Source organism: Oncorhynchus masou, chromosome 6, assembly GCF_036934945.1.
Source record: "Oncorhynchus masou masou isolate Uvic2021 chromosome 6, UVic_Omas_1.1, whole genome shotgun sequence".
Classification (NCBI taxonomy): domain Eukaryota; kingdom Metazoa; phylum Chordata; class Actinopteri; order Salmoniformes; family Salmonidae; genus Oncorhynchus; species Oncorhynchus masou.
This window is the reverse complement of record NC_088217.1, coordinates 63,416,494-63,439,580: the sequence shown is the minus strand read 5'-3', so window position 1 is coordinate 63,439,580 and position 23,087 is coordinate 63,416,494. Positions and strand designations below refer to the sequence as shown.

Genomic DNA, 23,087 nt, shown 5'->3' with positions numbered 1-23,087 from the left:
GGCATGCTGCAAGGAGGCATGAGGACTGCAGATGTGGCCAGAATAAAAAAAAAATCAATGTCCGTACTGTGAGACGCCTAAGACGGCGCTACAGGGAGACAGGACAGCTCGTCCTCGCAGTGCCAGACCATGTGTAACAGCACCTGCACAGGATCGGTACATCCGAACATCACACATGCGGGACAGGTACGCTACAGCACACAGCATTATCAGGATGAGCCTGCAGGAAGGGTATGAGTTACACCAGGAACGCACAATCCCTCCATCAGTGCTCAGACTGTCTGCAATGGGTTGTAAGCGACTGGACTGGGGGCTTGTAGGCCTGTTGTAAGGCAGGTCCTCACCAGACATCACCAGCAACAACGTTGTCTATGGGCACAAACCCACCGTTGCTGGACCAGACAGGACTGGCAAAAAGTGCTCTTCACTGACGAGTCAGGGTTTTGTCTCACCACGGGTGATGGTCGGATTTGCGTTTATCGTTGAAGGAATGAGCGTTACACCGAGACCTGTACTCTGGCGCGGGATCGATTTTTGGAGGTGGAGGGTCCGCCATGGTCTGGGGCGGTGTGTCACAGCATCATCGAACTGAGCTTGTCATTGTAGGCAATCTCAAAGCTGTGTGTTACAGGGAAGACATACTCCTCCCTCATGTGGTACCCTTCCTGCTGGCTCATCCTGACATGACCCTCCAGCATGACAATGCCACCAGCTATACTGCTCGTTCTGTGCGTGATTTCCTGCAAGACAGGAATGTCAACGTTCTGCCATGGCCAGCGAAAAGCCCGCATCTCAATCCCATTGAGCACGTATCGGACCTGTTGTATCGGAGGGTGAGGGCTAGGGTCATTCCCCCCAGAAATGTCCAGGAACATGCAGGTGGCAGAGTGGGGATAACATCTCACAGCAAGAACTGGCAAATCTGGTGCAGTCCATGAGGAGGAGATGCACTGCAGTACTTAATGCAGCTGGTGGCCACAGGAGATACTGATTTACTTTAGATTTTGACCCCCCCTTCATTACGTTGACGATAAACGCGAATCAGACCATCACCCCTGGTGAGACAAAACCAAGACTCTTCAGTGAAGAGCACTTTTTGCCAGTCCTGTCTGGTCCAGCAACGGTGGGTTTGTGCCCATAGGTGACGTTGTTGCCGGTGACGTCTGGTGAGGACCTGCCTTACAACAGGCCTTCAAGCCCTCAGTCCAGCCTCTCTCAGCCTATTGCGGACAGTCTGAGCACTGATAGAGGCACTGCTCTGAAGTCCAATGGAGGCGAGCTTTACACCATTCCAGCTGAAGCTTGGCATTGCGCATGATGATCTTAGGCTTGCTCGGCCATGGAAACCCATTTCATGAAACGCCCAACGAACCGTTCTTGTGCTGACGTTGCTTCCAGAGGCAATTTGGAACTCTGTAGTGAGTTTTGCAACTGAGGACAGATTATTTTTACGCTCTACACCACTTGGCGGTCCAGTTCTGTGAGCTTGTGTGGCCTACCGCTGAGCTGTTGCTCCTAGATGTTTCCACTTCACAATAACGGCGCTTAAAGTTGACCGGGCAGCTCTATCAGGGCAGAAATTTGTCAAACTGACTTGTTGGAAAGTTGGCATCTAATGAACTCTTCAGTAAGGCCATTTTACTGCCAATGTTTGTCAATGGAGATTTCCTGGCTGTGTGCTTGATTTTATACACCAGCAACCGGTCTGCCTGAAATAGAAGAATAGACGAATCCAGTAATTTTGAAGGGGTGTATATATACTGCTCAAAAAAATAAAGGGAACACTAAAATAAAACATCCTAGATCTGAATGAAATATTCTTATTAAATACTTTTTTCTTTACATAGTTGAATGTGCTGACAACAAAATCACACAAATGATCAATGGAAATCAAATGTATCAACCCATGGAGGTCTGGGTTGGAGACGCACTCAAAATTAAAGTGGAAAACCACACTACAGGCAGATCCAAATTTGATGTAATGTCCTTAAAACAAGTCAAAATGAGGCTCAGTAATGTGTGTGGCCTCCACGTGCCTGTATGACCTCCCTACAACGCCCGGGCATGCTCCTGATGAGGTGGCGGATGGTCTCCTGAGGGATCTCCTCCCAGACCTGGACTAAAGCATCCGCCAACTCCTGGACAGTCTGTGGTGCAACGTGGCGTTGGTAGATGGAGCGAGACATGATGTCCCAGATGTGCTCAATTGGATTCAGGTCTGGGGAACGGGCAGGCCAGTCCATAGCATCAATGCCTTCCTCTGGCAGGAACTGCTGACACACTCCAGCCACATGAGGTCTAGCGTTGTCTTGCATTAAGGAGGAACCCAGGGCCAACCGCACCAGCATATGGTCTCACAAGGGGTCTGAGGATCTCATTTCGGTACCTAATGGCAGTCAGGCTACCTCTGGCGAGTACATGGTTGGCTGTGCGGCTCCCCAAAGAAATGCCACCCCACACCATGACTGACCCACCACCAAACCGGTCATGCTGGGGGATGTTGCAGGCAGCAGAAGTTCTCTACGGCGTCTCCAGACTCTGTCACGTCTGTCACATGTGCTCAGTGTGAACCTGCTTTCATCTGTGAAGAGCACAGGGCACCAGTGGTGAATTTGCCAATTTTGGTGTTCTCTGGCAAATGCCAAATGTCCTGCACGGTGTTGGGCTGTAAGCACAACCCCCACCTGTGGACGTCAGGCCCTCATACCACCCTCGTGGAGTCTGTTTATGACCGTTTGAGCAAACACATGCACATTTGTGGCCTGCTGGAGGTCATTTTGCAGGGCTCTGGCAGTGCCCCTCCTGCTCCTCCTTGCACAAAGGCGGAGGTAGCGGTCCTGCTGCTAGGTTGTTGGCCTCCTCCACGTCTCCTGATGTACTGGCCTGTCTCCTGGTAGCGCCTCCATGCTCTGGACACTACACTGACAGACACAGCAAACCTTCTTGCCACAGCTCGCATTGATGTACCATCCTGGATGAGCTGCACTACCTGAGCCACTTGTGTGGGTTGTAGACTCCGTCTCATGCTACCACTAGAGTGAAAGCACCGCCAGCATTCAAAAGTGACCAAAACATCAGCCAGGAAGCATAGGAACTGAGAAGTGGTCTGGTCACCACCTGCAGAACCACTCCTTTATTCGGGTTGTCTTGCTAATTGCCTATAATTTCCACCTGTTGTCTATTCCATTTGTACAATAGCATGTGAAATGTATTGTCAGTGTTGCTTCCTAAGTGGACAGTTTGATTTCACAGAAGTGTGATTGACTTGGAGTTACATTGTGTTGATTAAGTGTTCCCTTTATTTTTGAGCAGTGTGTATATACACACTACTATACTACTAATATATATACACTGCTCAAAAAAATAAAGGGAACATGCCTTAAACAACAAATATGCCTCTCTCTTTGCACTGAGCATTAAGGAGATGGATTGGGGTTAAGGCCCTGCGACAGCCGTCCAGGGCGTGTAATTGTACGTCAAGCTGCTTCACGCTACAGGACTTGGGCTCCTGTCTCTATGGGCCGTTCTGGCTCGGTCAAGGCTTACTGTAGGAGGCTCTCTCACCTAGACTTTGGAACCTTGCTCCCTTAGTCGCAGAGCATCACACACTGTTTCCATGCTCTGGAGAGGGTCGAAATTAACCTGGGGACGAGGTCACAACTGTACATGGTTGAAACGCACACACACACACATACACTCACACACACACACACACACACTCACACACACACACACTGACTAATGTCCCTAAAGACATACAATATTTAGTTACCTAATGGTTAACAAACTATTTCATAATGTTTTCTAAGCAATCAGGCCTAATAAAGTACTTACTGATGGTTCTTTCTGCAGTCGATTTGGTTCCCTTGTGGAGGTGCACCTCGTGCCTGGGAGGAACGTAGGCTACATGAAGTATGCAGAGAAAGAGAGTGCGGGCGACGCTATGGCTGCTTTGCATGGTAAAATGGTGAACGGAGTGAGGATGAAGGTGATGCTGGCTGACCCGCCCAGGGAACCAAGGGAGGAGTCCCACAAGCGCCCGCGGACATACTAGCCAATTCCTAGGTAAAAGAGGTAAGTCAGTTTCAAAGTTAAGATTTAATGTATTTTGTTAATGCTAAATTAACATTGTTAACCTTAAAATTAACCCTTAAATTATTAATTTTGTAAAGCTTTTCAATTATATTTTCTTAATTATGCATGTGTGTGTATTCCACTCTGACTAATACTGTGAAAATTATGATAATGTTTTAGTGTAAGCTATTTGAAACGACCGCCTGAAATTTCAGCCTATTAAGGTGGGATAGCGTTTTGGCCTACCTGGTGACATCATCCAAACCTCTCTACCAATAACATCTATTTTTCTGTTTCCCACTCCCTATTCAGACCATTCACTCCTAGAATAAAAAATCATTGTTGCTTGTGAAAATGCTATTTGCTAAGAAGCTATTTTTGTTTTTCAATCAAAATGGTAAAAAATAATCACATTTAAGGTGCTTTAATTTTTACCCAGAAATGATTTAATATTGAGAGAAAAAATGGCTGCATTGGACCTTTTTTAAGTATTAGTTATATATTTTTTTACTACCAACTCAACATTTTTCATTTAAATTTGTGCAACGATTGCTTTTTTCGCGAATGCGATTTTGTTAAATCAACCCCCGTTTGGCGGAGTAGGCTGTGATTCAATGATAAATTAACAGGCACCGAATTGATAAGATAAGTTTAATGCTAGCTAGCAACTTACCTTGGCTCCTTGCTGCGCTCACGTAACAGGTTGTCAGCCTGCCACGCAGTTTCCTCGTGGAATGCAATGTAATCGGACTCCAAAAATGCTGATTATGAACTTCAAATCGGCCCCAATTAATCGGTCGACCTCGAGTACACATGAAATTGTGTAATTACGAACATTTTCCGCAATGTTATATTCCATTTTGTGCGACTCAAGCGGTTTCCCCTACGAGCTGTGCTGCTTCTGTGTAGCCTGCGTAGCATAGCTTGTCTAAGAAACCGCTTTATTCCTTGCAAAACTGGTTATGTTTACACTGGTCTCATAGCACCATCAACTAATATGGCACGCAAGCATTTCACTATACCTGTAATAACATCTGCTAAATATGCGACCAATAAAATGTTATCTGAAAGTTTGATTGACAAAAATGGTACAAAGTTTAATAACAGCGTAATTACATACTTCCAAAGGGTAGTATTTTCTAATGGAGCGCGTGGCCTGAGTCTGGTGAGACTACCCAAAAGTTTACTCCCTCAGATCAGATTGATGGCGGCTGGTAGTCACAGTTTGAATTGAGTGACAATGCCAGGGAAGGCTTTAGAAGCCACATGTCTCACTGTACCCTGAATGTTTTTGTTTCTGCAGAGGTGACCACGGACATGACCACGGACATGACTGGACATGACAACGGACATGACTGGACATACTGAGACGATGACACGACCAACTACTACAGACATTGATTTCTGTACCTTTTTGTGACATTGCCACTAGCATCAAACTTGCAAGGCGTTTCTTTTCATAATGTGAGGTATGATGTCAGTTAGGACTTACAGTAGTGTAGTCACAGTTAATACTACTTACGATATATACTCAAGCTTGTTCACCATGTATGTACCCTGAATTGCTCAATAAACAAAAGGATAAGTTTGTCTGGTCTGTTAATCATTGATTGCATTTCACAGACACCATAATATCTCTATTATACAACGGGTGGGTCTAATCCTAAATGCTGGTTGTTTAAAACCACATTCCAGCTGGTGTCTATTCCACAAGTTAACACCGGCTATATCTATGATGTTAAAGTGCCTATTTACTCTGTTCAATCTGACTGCGCAATCCACTGTCTCATCTGCCCATCCAGGCAAATTATAAAGTTGATCTCCAATATAAAAAGCATCTAGACATTCTCACATTCTTTTAGACTAACATTTCGTTTTCAGCAGCGGGGATTTTTATAAACCTTGCTGTCTGTCTCCAACGTGCAACAGCTGCCCCATAGTAATGAACATGTCGGAACGATACAGGCGTTTTTCAGCCAGTCGAAATCGTAAATGGGCTAGCATAATTTTTTTGTATATATACAAAGACGTGAATTTGAAAAAAGGTCAAACGAGATGAAGTGCAGCTTGTTTGATGTCTTGCCAGCTTCAGTTTGAAGTGATTGTGTTAACTTCTTATGACTGAGGTCCCGTTAACGGGATCGATATGACAGCAGTTAGTGAAAGTGCAAGGCGCCAAATTCAAACAGAAATCTCATAATTAAAATTCCTCAAACATACATGTATTTTACAACATTTTAAAGAAACCTGTTAATCCCACCACAGTGTCCGATTTCAAAAAGGCTTTACGACGAAAGCACACCAAACGATTGTTAGGTCAGTACCTAGTTACAGAAAAACACAGCCATTTTCCCATCCAAATAGTCACAAAAAATAGAAATAGAGAAAATGAATCACTAACCTTTGATCTTCATCCGATGACACTCATAGGACTTCATGTTACACTATGTTTTGTTCGATAAAGTTCATATTTATATCCAAAATTCTCAGTTTACATTGGCGCGTTACGTTCAGTAATGTTTTCGTAGTCGAGCAGAGGACGGGTTCACACGAGCGCAGGCCAGCGTGGTGTGCACAAATTTAACTTGAGTACTTGCAAGTGTGACTTTAAGTGTGCAGAACCACATTGCCATATGCAGTAAATTATTTGGAGGCCAGAGGCTTTTGTTCCCTTGAAGAAATAGTTCAAGACATCCCCACAGATCTCCTCTCACCAATTTTCCTGTTTGCTCTCCAAAATCCATTTTGCTCTCGCAACTGCTTACTATCTTTTTATACCAGGAAAGTTCTAGCTTGTAGCAGTCTACTGAAACTCAAATGGTCAGGTTTTTGGGCCAGTCATGGCTTGAGTGATCTCTTACCGCTTTTTTGACCACAGAAGATGGAAGGGGATGGTGAACGATGGCTGATGTAAGTTTGATTCGTTTTTCACTAGAGAAACCGACCAGCTAGCTAATCAACTATGATTTCAAATTTGCATGTAGTTATTTTGTCTTTTGTTATTAAAGCAGGCTATTGATGAGCCAAGCTAGGTTAATGTCAGTTAGCAGAAAGCGAACTAGCTAATGTTAGTCAGCTAACATTTAACCCTGTGGTTTAACCAAAGGTAGTATCGTTTTCTATAGTCTCTGGTTTAACTAAGAGCAATGTAGATATGTTGAGGAAGGGTTTAATAGAGGAGGAGGACTTGGAAGACCAGTATGACTGAGTGGCAGGAGAGGGGGGAGCAAGGGGCCCCAGCATCTTGTTTCCTTTGAGGAGTTTGTAAGTTTGGTTGACTCACATGTTACTGAGATGTGATTATCATTACGACTTGATGCGGTGGTACATAGATTTAAAAAAAATCTATGACACGTATGTTTCTTAAATTGAAATGTATGAAATAAAAAATTCACCATTTCATGGTGTGTTTAAGTTGTTACAGTATGTCTGATATTTGTCTCAAACATTGTTTCCCCCTGCTGGTGTCAAGGTCGGACCAGGTCTCATGAGATTTTATCTTAATGAGACTAACTTGAATAAATAAAGGTATACAGTTTTGCTTTGGTACTGCAGTTCAGTTTAGCTGATGCCTGGCCCAGAAAGAATAATTTCCATTGCCGGCCAGATTTGAAATTTCCTTCACCTTTTTCCACAAAACACCCACTGAATTATTCAGTTAATTATTACAGAGGCCGCAAGTATGTGTGTGTATATGTGTATATACATATACATATATATATATGTGTGATAGTCTATGTTTTATATATAAAACATAGACTAACAGACTTATTTTATATTCATCCAATGTCTGTCATGTTTTCGTTGCTAGTGCCATGCGCATCCAGTATAAACTGGATGCAACCTGGAATCGGCGTGAGTAGATTACCTTGAAAACAACAGTCGGACATCTTGTACACAGTCTTGAGTTTTTGTTATACCTCATTGGGGGGGAAATGAGAACATACAGGGAAGACCCTCACTGGGGGAGCCAAAAGGGTCAGGGTCCGAAACAAATAATAGGGCATATTTATAGCCCCCATCCGCATACTTCAAGATTTAATAACTTTTACCCTTGTCAGTTTTTTGTGCAATAAATGAGAATGACCTCAAATCATTTCTCTCTCCATCCCTCTTTCCATGCAGGTCCATTGTCACTAATATGTGGTGTTGAAGTTTGTCTCTGCTCAGCTGACAGACAGGAGATACAGGAATCCATTCTGTTCCAAGTAGGTTACATTGGCTTTCCTCTATACACAGCACTCTGGGGACTACTCCAAGTATTGGTATTTTATTAGGAACCCCATTAGCTGTTGTAAAAGCAGCAGCTACTCTTCCTTGGGTTCACACAAAACATGAAACAATACAGAACATCATTGGACAAGGACAGAACTACATACATTTTTTAAAAGGCACACATAGTTGTATATGTGTTGATGAGTAGACTATCTAGGTCAAGTAGAGGAGAGGTGTTGCTTTCTGTTATTTCAAACCAGGTTTGCTGTTTATTTGAGCAATATGAGATGGAAGGAAGTTCCATGCAATAAGGGCTCTATATAATACTTTGAGTTTACTTGAATTTGTTCTGGATTTGGGGACTAAAAAAATATCCCTGGTGGCATGGCTGGTGGGATAAGTGTGTGTCAGAGCTGTGTGTAAGTTGACTATGCAAACAATTTGGGATTTTCAACACATGAATGTTTCTTATAAAAGTAAGTGATGCAGTCGGTCTCTCCTCAACTCTTAGCCAAGAGAGACTGGCATGCATAGTATTTATATCAGCCCTCTGATTACAATTAAGAGCAAAACGTGCTGCTCTGTTCTGGCCAGCTGCAGCTTTATTAGGTCTTTCTTTGCAGCACTGTACCACACGACTGGACAATAATCAAGATCCAAGCACTAAAGCAATGATTTGTACCAAATACAATGCTCTTAGTTTTAGAGATGTTCAGGACCAGTTTATTACTTACTGGCCACTCATTCCACAACAAACTGCAACTATTTAAGGGTTTCAGTGACTTCATTAGCTGTTGTTGCTGATGTGTATATGGTTGAATCATCAGCATACATTTACACACATTCTTTGTTTAACGCCAGTGGCAGGTCATTTGTAAAAATAGAAATGAGTAGAGGGCTTAGAGCTGCCCTGCAGTACACCACACTTTGCATGTTTTACATTAGAGACGCGACCATTAAAGAAAATACTTTGAGTTCTATTAGATTGCCATATCGTGGATTTCAGAGCTGAGGTTGAAAAGCCATAGCACTTAAGTGTTTTCAACAACAGGTTATGGTCAATAATATCAAAGGCTGCACTGAAATCTACCAGTACAGCTCCCACGATCTTCTTATCAATTTCTTTCAACCAATCATCAGTCATTTGTATCAGTGCAGTAAATGTTGAGTGCCCTTCTCTATAAGCATGCGCCCCACGCCAAAATACTTTTCCAAACCAGCACGTGTCAAAAAATGCCAAATAGAGATTAAAATAAATCACTTTTGAAGATCTTCCTGTTTGCAATTCCAAGGGTCCCAGCTACACAATGAATGGCCGTTGTGTTCAATAAAGTCCTTCTTTATATCCCAAAAATGTCTGTTTTAGTTGGCGCGCTTGATTTAGTAATCCACTCGTTCAACATGCATACAAACAAATCCAAAAAGTTATCGGTAAAGTTTGTCCAAACAAGTCAAACGATGTTTCTAATTAATCCTCAGGTATTCTAATATCTAAATAAACTATAATATTTACAACGGAGAATAGTATGTTCAAAGGGAAGATGAATAACGAAAAGCGTGATCTCGTTCACGAGCGCAACATGACTGTTTTTCTAATGCGGGACACCTTGGAAAAACTACAAATAAGCCTGAAACCCTTTCTAAAGACATGACATCTAGTGGAAGCCATAGGAACTGCAATCTGGGAGGAATTATTTTGTATTTCCCATAGGCTGGCATTGAAATGGCCTGTGACCTCACAAAAAAAAAAAAAACATTTCGGGTGGATTCTCCTCGGGTTTTCGCCTGTCATATTACTTATGTTATACTCAGACATGCTTTTAACAGTTTTAGAATCATCAGAGGGTTTTCTATCCAATGCTACCAATTATATGCATATCCTAGCTTCTGGGCCTGAGTAACAGGCAGTTTACTTTGGGCACGTAAGTCATCTGAAATTCCGTATGTATGTGTATATATGTGTGTGTAATATATATATATATATATCACACACACACACAGAGTGGGGAGAACAAGTATTTGATACACTGCCGATTTTGCAGATATTCCTACTTACAAAGCATGTAGAGGTCTAATTTTTATCATAGGTACACTTCAACTGTGAGAGAAATCACATTGTATGATTTTTAAGTAATTCATTTGCGTTTTATTGCATGACATAAGTATTTGATACATCAGAAAAGCAGAACTGAATATTTGGTACAAAAACCTTTGTTTGCAATTACAGAGATCATATGTTTCCTGTAGTTCTTGACCAGGTTTGCACACACTGCAGCAAGGACTTTGGCCCACTCCTACATACAGACCTTCTCCAGATCCTTCAGGTTTTGGGGCTGTCGCTGGGCAATACAGACTTTCAGCTCCCTCCAAATATTTTCTATTTGGTTCAGGTCTGGAGACTGGCTAGGTCACTCCATGACCTTGAGATGCTTCTTACTGAGCCACTCCTTAGTTGCCCTGGCTGTGTGTTTTGGGTCGTTGTCATGCTGGAAGACCCAGCCACGACCCATCTTCAATGCTCTTACTGAGGGAAGGAGGTTGTTGGCCAAGATCTTGCGATACATGGCAACATCCATCCTCCCCTCAATACGGTGCAGTCGTCCTGTCCCCTTTGCAGAAAAGCATCCCCAAAGAATGTTTCCACCTCCATGCTTCACGGTTGGGATGGTGTGCTTGGGGTTGTACTCATCCTTCTTCTTCCTCCAAACATGGCGAGTGGAGTTTAGACCGAAAAGCTCTATTTTTGTCTCATCAGACCACATGACCTTCTCCCATTCCTCCTCTGGATCATTCAGATGGTCATTGGCAAACTTCAGACGGGCCTGGAAATGCGCTGGCTTGAGCAGGGGGGCCTTGCGTGCGCTGCAGCATTTTAATCCATGACGGCTTAGTGTGTTACTAATGGTTTTCTTTGAGACTGTGGTCCCAGCTCTCTTCAGATCATTGACCAGGTCCTGTCGTGTAGTTCTGGGCTGATCCCTCACCTTCCTCATGATCATTGATGCATACACACGAGGTGAGATCTTGCATGGAGCCCCAGACCGAGGGTGATTGACTGTCATCTTGAACTTGGACTTATACACACATACATACATACATACATACATTCAGTTGAAGTCGGAAGTTTAATACACTTAGGTTGGAGTCATTAAAACTAGTTTTTCAACCACTCCACATATTTCTTGTTAACAAACTATAGTTTTGGCTAGTCGGTTAGGACATCTACTCTGTGCATGACACAAGTCATTTTTCCAACAATTGTTTACAGACAGATTATTTCACTTATAATTCACTGTATCACAATTCCAGTGGGTCAGAAGTATACAGACACTAAGTTTACTGTGTATGTGGAGTTTTGCAGAGATGGTTGTCCTTCTGGAAGGTTCTCCCATCTCCACAGAGGAACTCGAGAGCTCTGTCAAAGTGACCATCGGGTTCTTGGTCACCCCCCGATTGCTCAGTTTGGCCGTAGGAAAAGTCTTGGAAGTTCCAAACCTCTTCCATTTAAGAATGTTTGAAGCCACTCTGTTCTTGGGACCTTCAATGCTCCAGAAATGTTTTGGTACCCTTCCCCGGATCTGTGCCTCGACACAATCCTGTCTCGAAGCTCTATGGACAATTTCTTTGACCTCATCGCTTGGTCTTTGCTATGACATGCACTGTAAACTGTGGGACCTTATATAAACAGGTGTGTGTCTTTCCAAATCATGTCCAATCAATTTAATTTACCACAGGTGGACTCCAAGTTGTAGAAACATCTGAATGATGGTCAATGGAAACCTGATGCATCTGAGCTCAATTTTGAGTCTCTTAGCAAAGGGTTTGAACATTTATGTAAATAAGGTATTTCTGTTTTTTATTTATAATACATTTGCTAAAATTTCTTAACCTTCACTTTGTCAATATGGGGTATTGTGTGTGTGTGTGTGTGTGTGTGTGTGTGTGTGGTTTGATGAGGGGGAAAAAATATATATAATACATTTTAGAATAAGGCTGTAACGTAATAATTTGGGGAAAAGTCAAGAGGTCTGTACTTTCCGAATGCATTGTATGTATCCCTCCACATTCCTCAAACTCCAGTTTCCTACTTTTGGTTACCTTTTTACCCATGTCTATGGATTGTACAATGACTTTTTAAGTTTGGACTTCCACTCCTACTAAATCTATAATATCTCCTGTATTGTTCTGTTCTCTTTATAGATTATGCTGATGCCCCATTGTAAGAACCTGGAGATCTTCACTGGTTCTGAGGGAGGTGATGTTGCTACAAACAATGCCTGGGACAGCTTCCAGCCCTACTGTTATCTGGAGAACAGTCAGAGACTGGTCAATACATCTGCTACAACTCCATCTTTAGTGTGTCAGCTCTGCTGCACCTGGGCACTAAAGGTATGGCACTGCACTCCCAACAGTTGTGAATGCTTAAACATACATGTATGCTCATTTGTGTTTCTTAAAGTGTCAATTAGCAGTTGAAACCAAAACAAAGCGAACTCCCCACTGCCGTTTTTGTTAAAAGCTGAGGGATGGGGCTGGAGAAATGTAACCACTCCCAGAGCTATTGATGCACCATTGGAGGAGACAACCCGTCTCCTCGCCTCAGACCTCCAATGGGTTTTGAGAAGGATGCAAGGAGTTGAGCAGAGATAAATTGTATCTGTTTGCACCATATCTTTGTTCTGCTTGTGCTCTTTCAACAGATTGATCTGGCTTGCTGATAACATCTGATCTGATGAGACTCCCGATGTGATTTGACTCCTGTATTAATGACTTCAATAAAACTTCCAATGCCAAATTGAGATTGGTATTCTGCAATTGATAGACAATGGTAGTTCCCAGTCAGACAATAACTATAAAACAAATGTTTTCCTCAGTGAATGTGTTTTGCTCTCAGTCCTCCTTTTGAATGTTGTGTGTACTGATTCAGTTCTAAACAACTGTCAAATCCATCCTCACTTCCTCGATCACTGCAACGGAGTGTCTGGTCTTCTGAGAGGGTCCTTGGCTGCCACCTGCCCTGCATCGAGGTCCTGCAGGGCAAGGAAGCGTGCAGGAAAGATCATTGCCGACCCCTTCCATCCCCTCTTCCAAAGACTCCCGTCTGGCAAATGGTTAAGGTCAATCACGACCAAAACCTCCCGCCACCTGAACAGTTTCTTCCCCAGCGCCGTGGCCCTCACCACCTGGTCCACAGATCATCCGCTCATCCACAGACTATGTACCTTGCACTATCATCCCAGAACTGCACATTGTTCTTCGCATCTCTTACATGCATCATTTATGTAGTGTAGCTTATAGCGTAGTTTAACGTTTTTAGCTTAATGTTCATTGTATGTACACTGGATCTGCATCTATATTTGGTCTGCCAGCACCATTTCAGAGTCAAATTCCTGTACATGTATTTGTCGAATAAAGCTGATTCTGACATGTTAACCTGAGTTTAGATGATTTAGTATTCATGTCAGTTTACATTCTATTTGGGACTGGTTATGCATTGTATGCAGATTCTCTCCTTTGTGTCTTCATATTCAAATTCCCCATGTGCTGAGTGTCTCCCTTTGGGATTAATACCCTAAATATTGGATCCTGCTTTCAATTAGTGGACTTGTTTTATGGTGTTTGCTAGAGCTGATTGCTTTTCGTTTTACAGATTGTTTTTGGCTAACCAGTAATTAGCTGGCTAACTTTAGCAAGTAGATTCCACTCAAGGTATAGTATATCTATGTATTTATTTTTAATTCCTTCCTGTGTGTACCTAGTTGTTCGGGTGCTTACTATTCAAGTCTGCTAACAAGCTAAACAGACGGCTCTGTAGTGCATCTGTGCAAACGGAAGGCTCTTTATAGCCAATCACAACACGACTGGCCAATGGCAGTAATTTGAATCACGGTTCTTTGTATTGTATGTATTGTTTAAGGATGCAATGTGCATAAATTGTTCTGCAATTTCCTGGTTGTTAAAATTATAGTTTGCCTTATTTAAGTTTGACAAAATGAACAATGTAGAGAATCATACCATCCAAACTGCTGGGAGATATCTTTCCAATAACCCCAGATATTGTATTTTCAGCTGTTTTGAAGGTGGTGTACAAAACCAGAAATAATACACTAAAGTTGTGCATGAGAAGCATAGAAATAGCACACACAAAACAGATACACTGCTTCTTAGGCTTATGAGAATGACATAACTCACATTTCTATGTGAATTTGGTTGGGTTGCCCAAAGGTCACATATCTGCTTTGAGACTTTTATCTGAGCAATGGAGGAAACAGAACAGCTGCACCCCCATGTTTTTACCAGAAAAGTATCATGATTCATTGGGTAATTTGTCATTTTCAATGATTGTTTTGAGTTAAGTCTAATAGTCAATTTTATATGCACTGCTCAAAAAAAATAAAGGGAACACTTAATCAACACAATGTAACTCCAAGTCAATCACACTTCTGTGAAATCAAACTGTCCACTTAGGAAGCAACACTGATTGACAATACATTTCACATGCTGTTGCGCAACAGGTGGAATTTATAGGCAATTGGCAAGACACCCCCAACAAAGGAGTGGTTCTGCAGGTGGTGACAACAGACCACTTCTCAGTTCCTATGCTTCCTGGCTGATGTTTTGGTCACTTTTGAATGCTGGCGGTGCTTTCACTCTAGTGGTAGCATGAGACGGAGTCTACAACCCACACAAGTGGCTCAGGTAGTGCAGCTCATCCAGGATGGATCATCAATGCGAGCTGTGGCAATAAGATTTGCTGTGTCTGTCAGCGTAGTGTCCAGAGCATGGAGGCGCTACCAGGAGACATGGAGGAGGCCGTAGGAGGGCAACAACCCAGCAGCAGGACAGCTAACTCCACCTTTGTGCAAGGAGGAGCAGGTGGAGCACTGCCAGAGCCCTGCAAAATGACCTCCAGCAGGCCACAAATGTGCATGTGTCTGCTCAAACAGGTCAGAAACAGACTCCACGAGGGTGTGCTTACAGCCCAGAGGTAGCCTGACTGCCATTAGGTACTGAGATGAGATCCTCAGACCCCTTGTGAGACCATATGCTGGTGCGGTTGGCCCTGGGTTCCTCCAAATGCAAGACAATGCTAGACCTCATGTGGATGGAGTGTGTCAGCAGCTCCTGCAAGAGGAAGGCATTGATGCTATGGACTGGCCCACCCGTTCCCCAGACCTGAATCCAATTGAGCACATCTGGGACATCATGTCTCGCTCCATCCACCAACGCCACGTTGCACCACAGACTGTCCAGGAGTTGGCGGATGCTTTAGACCAGGTCTGGGAGGAGATCCCTCAGGAGACCATCCGCCACCTCATCAGGAGCATGCCCAGGCGTTGTAGGGAGTTCATACAGGCACGTGGAGGCCACACACACTACTGAGCCTCATTTTGAATTGTTTTAAGGACATTACATCAAAGTTGAATCAGCCTGTAGTGTGGTTTTCCACTTTAATTTTGAGTGTGACTCCAAATCCAGACCTCCATGGGTTGATACATTTGATTTCCATTGATAATTTGTGTGTGAATTTGTTGTCAGCACATTCAACTATGTAAAGAAAAAAGTATTTATTCAGATCTAGGATGTTATTTTAGTGTTCCCTTTATTTTTTGAGCAGTGTATTATATAATAAACGAATTGTATTTGTCCCCTGCCCTGTCACCTTAAGATAAGCGATCAAAAACATTCAAGTTTTCCTTTGCTCCCTCATTCCACTGTTTTGGTTCAGTGACGTTAGAAAGCACTATATGCATCACTGGTGTTTAAAATGAAAAGGCACCTACAAAATAAAATTGTATATCAAATCAAATGTATTTACAAAGCCCTTCTTACATCAGCTGTCACAAAGTGCTGTACAGAAACCCAGCCTAAAACCCCAAACAGCAAGCAATGCAGGTGTAGAAGCACAGTGGCCAGGAAAATCTCCCTAGAAAGGCCAGAACCTAGGACGAAACCTAGAGAGGAACCAGGCAATGAGGGGTGGCCCTTTTGGCTGTACCGGGTGGAGATTATAACAGAACATGGCCAAGATGTTCATAGATGACCAGCAGGGTCAAATAATAATAATCACAGTAGTTGTCGAGGGTGCAACCTCAGGAGTAAATGTCAGTTGGCTTTTCATAGCCGATCATTCAATTTCTCTATATCCATTGTGTTGTGCTGTTACATTTGTATTGTTGTCCAATAGTGTTAGTTTCATATAATTTGAGCTGCGTTCACCACGAGCGAATTCATCATTTCGCCTTGCCATGGTGCACACGGGCATTTCTGATAGGTAGGCTACAGCGAAGCCTTAAGGTTACACCATAGCAGCAAACTGCATGTCCTGTAGCTCACAGGCTGTCAATGACTAGCACCCAAGAATATTGTGAGAAATAATCAGGCCTAATATTACGTGATTAAATCTGAAAAAATTATACTCCCCAAACTGCTTACAGGCATTTACCACCGTTCTGCATTTGCCATCTATTTTCCCAATTCACATTCTTAAAATGTCTTAATTCATTTACAAATGTAAGTCCTGGTTGAGCCCAATATGTGCTTTACAGTTACAATTTAGCCAAGCTGTGTCTATGCACCTATGGACCTTGCAATGTGTAATTTGCCTGCAGCTCCAAATCAAAATCAAATGTTATTGGTTACATACACATGGTTAGCAGATGTTAATGCGAGTGTAGCGAAATGCTCCACGATCTCACTCTCTATTCCAGCACAGTCAGGGGGTCAGAGATGGCACAGGATAGGGATTCTCAATTAAGTTAAAATATCCTTGAATCTTGACTCAAACACACACACAAATGCATCATAGCATGTTGCAGTATGTCTGGCTTGGATGTGGTAACTGCTCTTAGTTTTGGGAAATGAACAAACTGTCAGGTATGAATCGTGTGGTGATTTTATTTTGAAATGCTGTGACAACATAGCATTTTTCCCAGTTGTAGCTTTCCCTATGAGCTGGAGATTCACCGTGTTCAGGTGGCAGGTGATGTCAGTTAAAAATTCCAGCTTTAATATCCACTGTGGATCATCCAGCTCTGGCTCCTCTCACCTTACTTCAAATCAAATGTATTTGTCACATACACATGGTTAGCAGATGTTAATGCGAGTGTAGCGAAATGCTTGTGCTTCTAGTTCCGACAAGGCAGTAATAACCAACGAGTAATCTAACCTAACAATTCCAAAACTACTACCTTATACACACAAGTGTAAAGGGATAAAGAATATGTACATAAATATATATGAATGAGTGATGGTACAGAGCAGCATAGGCAAGATGCAGTAGATGGTATAGAGTACAGTATATAGATATGAGATGAGTAATGTAGGGTATGTAAACAAAGTGGCATAGTTTAAAGTGGCGAGTGATACATGTATTACATAAAGATGCAGTAATGATATAGAGTACAGTATATACATAGATGAGTAATGTAGGGTATGTAAACATTATATTAAGAAGCATAGTGGCTAGTGATATATTTTACATCAATTTCCATCAATTCCCATTATTAAAGTGGCTGGAGTTGAGTCAGTGTGTTGGCAGCAGCAACACAATGTTAGTGGTGGCTGTTTAACAGTCTGATGGCCTTGAGATAGAAGCTGTTTTTCAGTCTCTCGGTCACTGCTTTGATGCACCTCTACTGACCTCGCCTTCTGGATGATAGCGTGGTGAACAGGCAGTGGCTCGGGTGGTTGTTGTCCTTGATGATCTTTATGGCCTTCCTGTGACATTGGGTGGTGTAGGTGTCCTGGAGGGCAGGTAGTTTGCCCCCGGTGATGCGTTGTGCAGACCTCACTACCCTCTGGAGAGCCTTACGGTTGTGGGCTGAGCAGTTGCCGTACCAGGCGGTGATACAGCCCGACAGGATGCTCTCGATTGTGCATCTGTAAAAGTTTGTGAGTGCTTTTGGTGACAAACTGAATTTCTTCAGCCTCCTGAGGTTAAAGAGGCACTGCTGCGCCTTCTTCACAACGCTGTCTGTGTGGGTGGACCATTTCAGTTTGTCCGTGATGTGTACGCTGAGGAACTTAACATACTACCTTCTCCACTACTGTCCCGTCGATGTGGATAGGGGGGTGCTCCCTCTGCTGTTTCCTGAAGTCCACGATCATCACCTTTGTTTTGTTGATGTTGAGTGTGAGGTTAATTTCCTGACACCACACTCCGAGGAACCTCCTCCCTGTAGGCCGTCTCGTCGTTGTTGGTAATCAAACCTACCACTGTAGTGTCGTCCGCAAACTTGATGATTGAGTTGGAGGCATGCATGGCCACGCAGTCGTGGGTGAACAGGGAGTACAGGAGAGGTCTCAGAACGCACCCTTGTAGGGCACCAGTGTTGAGGATCAGCGGGGTGGAGATGTTGTTACCTACCCTCACCACCTGGGCGTGGCCTGTCAGGAAGTCCAGTACCCAGTTGCACAGGACGGAGCCGAGACCCAGGGTCTCGAGCTTGATGACGATCTTGGAGGGTACTATGGTGTTAAATGCCAAGCTGTAGTCGATGAACAGCATTCTCACATAGGTATTCCTCTTGTCCAGATGGGTTAAGGCAGTGTGCAGTGTGGTTGAGATTGCATCGTCTGTGGACCTATTTGGGCAGTAAGCAAATTGGAGTGGTCTAGGGTGTCAGGTAGGGTGGAGGTGATATGGTCCTTGACTAGTCTCTCAAAGCACTTCATGATGATGTTAGTGAGTGCTACGGGGCGGTAGTCGTTTAGCTCAGTTACTTTAGCTTTCTTGGGAACAGGAACAATGGTGGCCCTCTTGAAGCATGTGGGAACAGCAGACAGATAGGTATTGATTGAATATGTCCGTAAACACACCAGCCAGCTGGTCTGCACATGCTCTGAGGGCGCGGCTGGGGATGCCGTCTGGGCCTGCAGCCTTGCGAGGGTTAACAGGTTTAAATGTTTTACTCACCTCGGCTGCAGTGAAGGAGAGTCCGCATGTTTTCGTTGCAGGCCGTGTCAGTGGCACTGTATTGTCCTCAAAGCGGGCAAAAAAATTATTTAGTCTGCCTGGGAGCAAGACATCCTGGTCTGTGACTGGTCTGGTTTTCTTTTTGTAGTCCGTGATTGACTGTAGATCCTGCCACATACCTCTTGTGTCTGAGCTGTTGAATTGAGATTCTACTTTGTCTCTATACTGACGCTTAGCTTGTTTGATTGCCTTGCAGAGGGAATAGCTGTACTGTTTGTATTCGGTCATGGTTCCAGTCACCTTGCCCTGATTAAAAGCAGTGGTTCGCGCTTTCAGTTTCACGCGAATGCTGCCATCAGTCCACGGTTTCTGGTTTGGGAATGTTTTAATCGTTGCTATGGGAACGGCATCTTCAATGCACGTTTTAATGAACTCGCACACCGAATCAGCATATTCGTCAATGTTGTTGTCTGACGCAATACGAAATATATCCCAGTCCACGTGATGGAAGCAGTCTTGGAGTGTGGAATCAGCTTGGTCGGACTAACGTTGGAGTTTCTGTTTTAGTTTCTGTCTGTAGGCAGGGATCAACAAAATGGAGTCGTGGTCAGCTTTTCCGAAAGGAGGGCGGTGCAGGGCCTTACAGTGCCTTGCGAAAGTATTCGGCCCCCTTGAACTTTGCGACCTTTTGCCACATTACAGGCTTCAAACATAAAGATATAAAACTGCATTTGTTTGTGAAGTATCAACAACAAGTGGGACACAATCATGAAGTGGAACGACATTTATTGGATATTTCAAACTTTTTTAACAAATCAAAAACTGAAAAATTGGGCGTGCAAAATAATTCAGCCCCTTTACTTTCAGTGCAGCAAACTCTCTCCAGAAGTTCAGTGAGGATCTCTGAATGATCCAATGTTGACCTAAATGACTAATGATGATAAATACAATCCACCTGTGTGTAATTAAGTCTCCGTATAAATGCACCTGCACTGTGATAGTCTCAGAGGTCCGTTAAAAGCGCAGAGAGCATCATGAAGAACAAGGAACACACCAGGCTGGTCCGAGATACTGTTGTGAAGAAGTTTAAAGCCGGATTTAGATACAAAAAGATTTCCCAAGCTTTAAACATCCCAAGGAGCACTGTGCAAGCGATAATATTGAAATGGAAGGAGTATCAGACCACTGCAAATCTACCAAGACCTGGCCGTCCCTCTAAACTTTCAGCTCATACAAGGAGAAGACTGATCAGAGATGCAGCCAAGAGGCCCATGATCACTCTGGATGAACTGCAGAGATCTACAGCTGAGGTGGGAGACTCTGTCCATAGGACAACAATCAGTCGTATATTGCACAAATCTGGCCTTTATGGAAGAGTGGCAAGAAGAAAGCCATTTCTTAAAGATATCCATAAAAAGTGTTGTTTAAAGTTTGCCACAAGCCACCTGGGAGACACACCAAACATGTGGAAGAAGGTGCTCTGGTCAGATGAAACCAAAATCGCACTTTTTGGCAACAATGCAAAACGTTATGTTTGGCGTAAAAGCAACACAGCTCATCACCCTGAACACACCATACCCACTGTCAAACATGGTGGTGGCATCATCATGGTTTGGGCCTGCTTTTCTTCAGCAGGGACAGGGAAGATGGTTAAAATTGATGGGATGATGGATGGAGCCAAATACAGGACCATTCTGGAAGAAAACCTGATGGAGTCTGCAAAAGACCTGAGACTGGGACGGAGATTTGTCTTCCAACAAGACAATGATCCAAAACATAAAGCAAAATCTACAATGGAATGGTTCAAAAATAAACATATCCAGGTGTTAGAATGGCCAAGTCAAAGTCCAGACCTGAATCCAATCGAGAATCTGTGGAAAGAACTGAAAACTGCTGTTCACAAATGCTCTCCATCCAACCTCACTGAGCTCGAGCTGTTTTGCAAGGAGGAATGGGAAAAAATGTCAGTGTATCGATGTGCAAAATTGATAGAGACATACCCCAAGCGACTTACAGCTGTAATCGCAGCAAAAGGTGGCGCTACAAAGTATTAACTTAAGGGGGCTGAATAATTTTGCACGCCCAATTTTTCAGTTTTTGATTTGTTAAAAAAGTTTGAAATATCCAATAAATGTCGTTCCACTTCATGATTGTGTCCCACTTGTTGTTGATTCTTCACAAAAAAATACAGTTTTATATCTTTATGTTTGAAGCCTGAAATGTGGCAAAAGGTCACAAATTTCAAGGGGGCCGAATACTTTTGCAAGGCACTGTATATGCGCCACGGAAGTTAGAATAACAAATTTGATCCCGGTCTTTGAATAAATGCCTTGTGTCATTCAGATGCACTTCGTAGCCTACTCTGTAACTTAACCAGTTTCTGTTTCTACTGTGTGCATTAATTGTATTTTGTACACGCATCCAGATAGCTACTTTGTGTGGGGACTATACTTTAGGGATGGGAGAGATTCTCTGAATATTTATTTGTATGGCTTTGGCAGGACAAGGTTATCGGTACAGTATTACGCTACGGTCACGAGACGCAGGCCTCCTAATTGTCCCTAAAATTCCTTAGCAAACAGCTGGAGGCGTGGCTTTCTCCTATAGAGCTCCATTTTCATGGAATGGTCTGCCTACCCATGTGAGAGATGCAGACTCGGTCTCAACCTTTGTCTTTATTGAAGACTCAGGTCATATGATTGAGTGTAGTCTGAACCAGGCGTGTGAAGGTGAACGGAAAGGCACTGGAGCAACTAACGCTCTTGCTGTCTCCGCCTAGCCGGTTCCCCTCTCTCCACTGGGATTCTCTGCCTCCAACCCTATTACAGGGGCCGAGTCACTGGCTTACTGGTGCTTTTCCATGCCGTCCCTGAGGGGTGCGTCACTTGAGTGGGTTGAGTCACTGACGTAGTTGGGCCCGTCTGAAGTTTGCCAATGACCATCTGGATGATCCAGAGGAGGAATGGGAGAAGGTCATGTGGTCTGATGAGACAATAGAGCTTTTTGGTCTAAACTCTACTCGCCGTCATAATTGAAGTGTACCTATGATGAAAATTACAGGCCTCATCTTTTTAAGTGGGAGAACTTGCACAATTGGTGGCTGACTAAATACTTCTTTGCCCCACTGTATGTCATGCAATAAAATGCAAATTAATTACTTAAAAATCATACAATGTGACTTTCTGGATTTTTGTTTTAGATTTGTCTCTCACAGTTGAAGTGTACCGATGATAAAAAGTACAGACCTCTACATGCTTTGTAATTAGGAAAACCTGCAAAATCGGCAGTGTATCAAATACTTGTTCTCCCCACTGTGTCACTTCAGTATTCCATAGTAATATCTGTCAAAAATATCTAAAGACACTGAAGCAGCAAACTTTGAAAATTAATATGTCATTCAAAACTTTTGGCCATGACTGTAGAATCGATGTTTAACTTCTGGTTGAAGTTAGCTACAAATACAAAGTTGCCAATGTCTTTCCAATTGTTACAAACAAGCGAAGAATGGGAAAAAAATGAGATACTTCAAGTGAAAACTGGCTGTAAACGTAACAAAATGAATACTTATGTAAAAGTTTATTTAATACATTTGCTGAAATAAAATTATAGAGTATTGTGTGTAGATTGAGGTAAAAAAAGAAGAAGAAAAACTTAATCCATTTTAGAATAGGACTAACATAACAAAATGTGGAAACAGTTAAGGGGTCTGAATACTCATGTTCATTCAACAGTTATATTTCACGAATTGTAGGCTACTGTCTGTAATTGCCTCAATATTTCATGTGTGCAGTGCTAAATCTTGATGTAATTCATTATAGGGTAAGAATTAGAGTAAGCTACTTTAATATTTGCAGCCATTGGTAAGATCTTTTTAGTGGCT

General features: G+C 43.0%; 1 protein-coding gene across 3 annotated transcripts in view; it reads left to right on the top strand.

Moving 5' to 3' along the window:
• The window catches only part of LOC135542422 (RNA-binding protein 45-like), a 40,663-nt gene extending 26,426 nt beyond the window's left edge, over positions 1-14,237 (top strand). Inside the window, exons 9-12 of one of the 3 annotated variants that reach the window (XR_010456081.1) lie at positions 3,853-4,074; positions 8,200-8,282; positions 12,490-12,678; positions 12,990-14,237. Coding sequence is in view for 2 of the 3 variants with exons in the window: in XM_064969344.1 (XP_064825416.1) it covers positions 3,853-4,054 (202 nt within the window). In the remaining variant the exon portion in view is untranslated. Of the gene's footprint in view, positions 1-3,852; positions 4,075-5,377; positions 5,665-8,199; positions 8,283-12,489; positions 12,679-12,989 lie in introns of those variants that run through there. The other 2 variants (XM_064969344.1, XM_064969343.1) reach the window with 2 other exon arrangements.
• Positions 14,238-23,087: the final 8,850 nt, after the last annotated feature.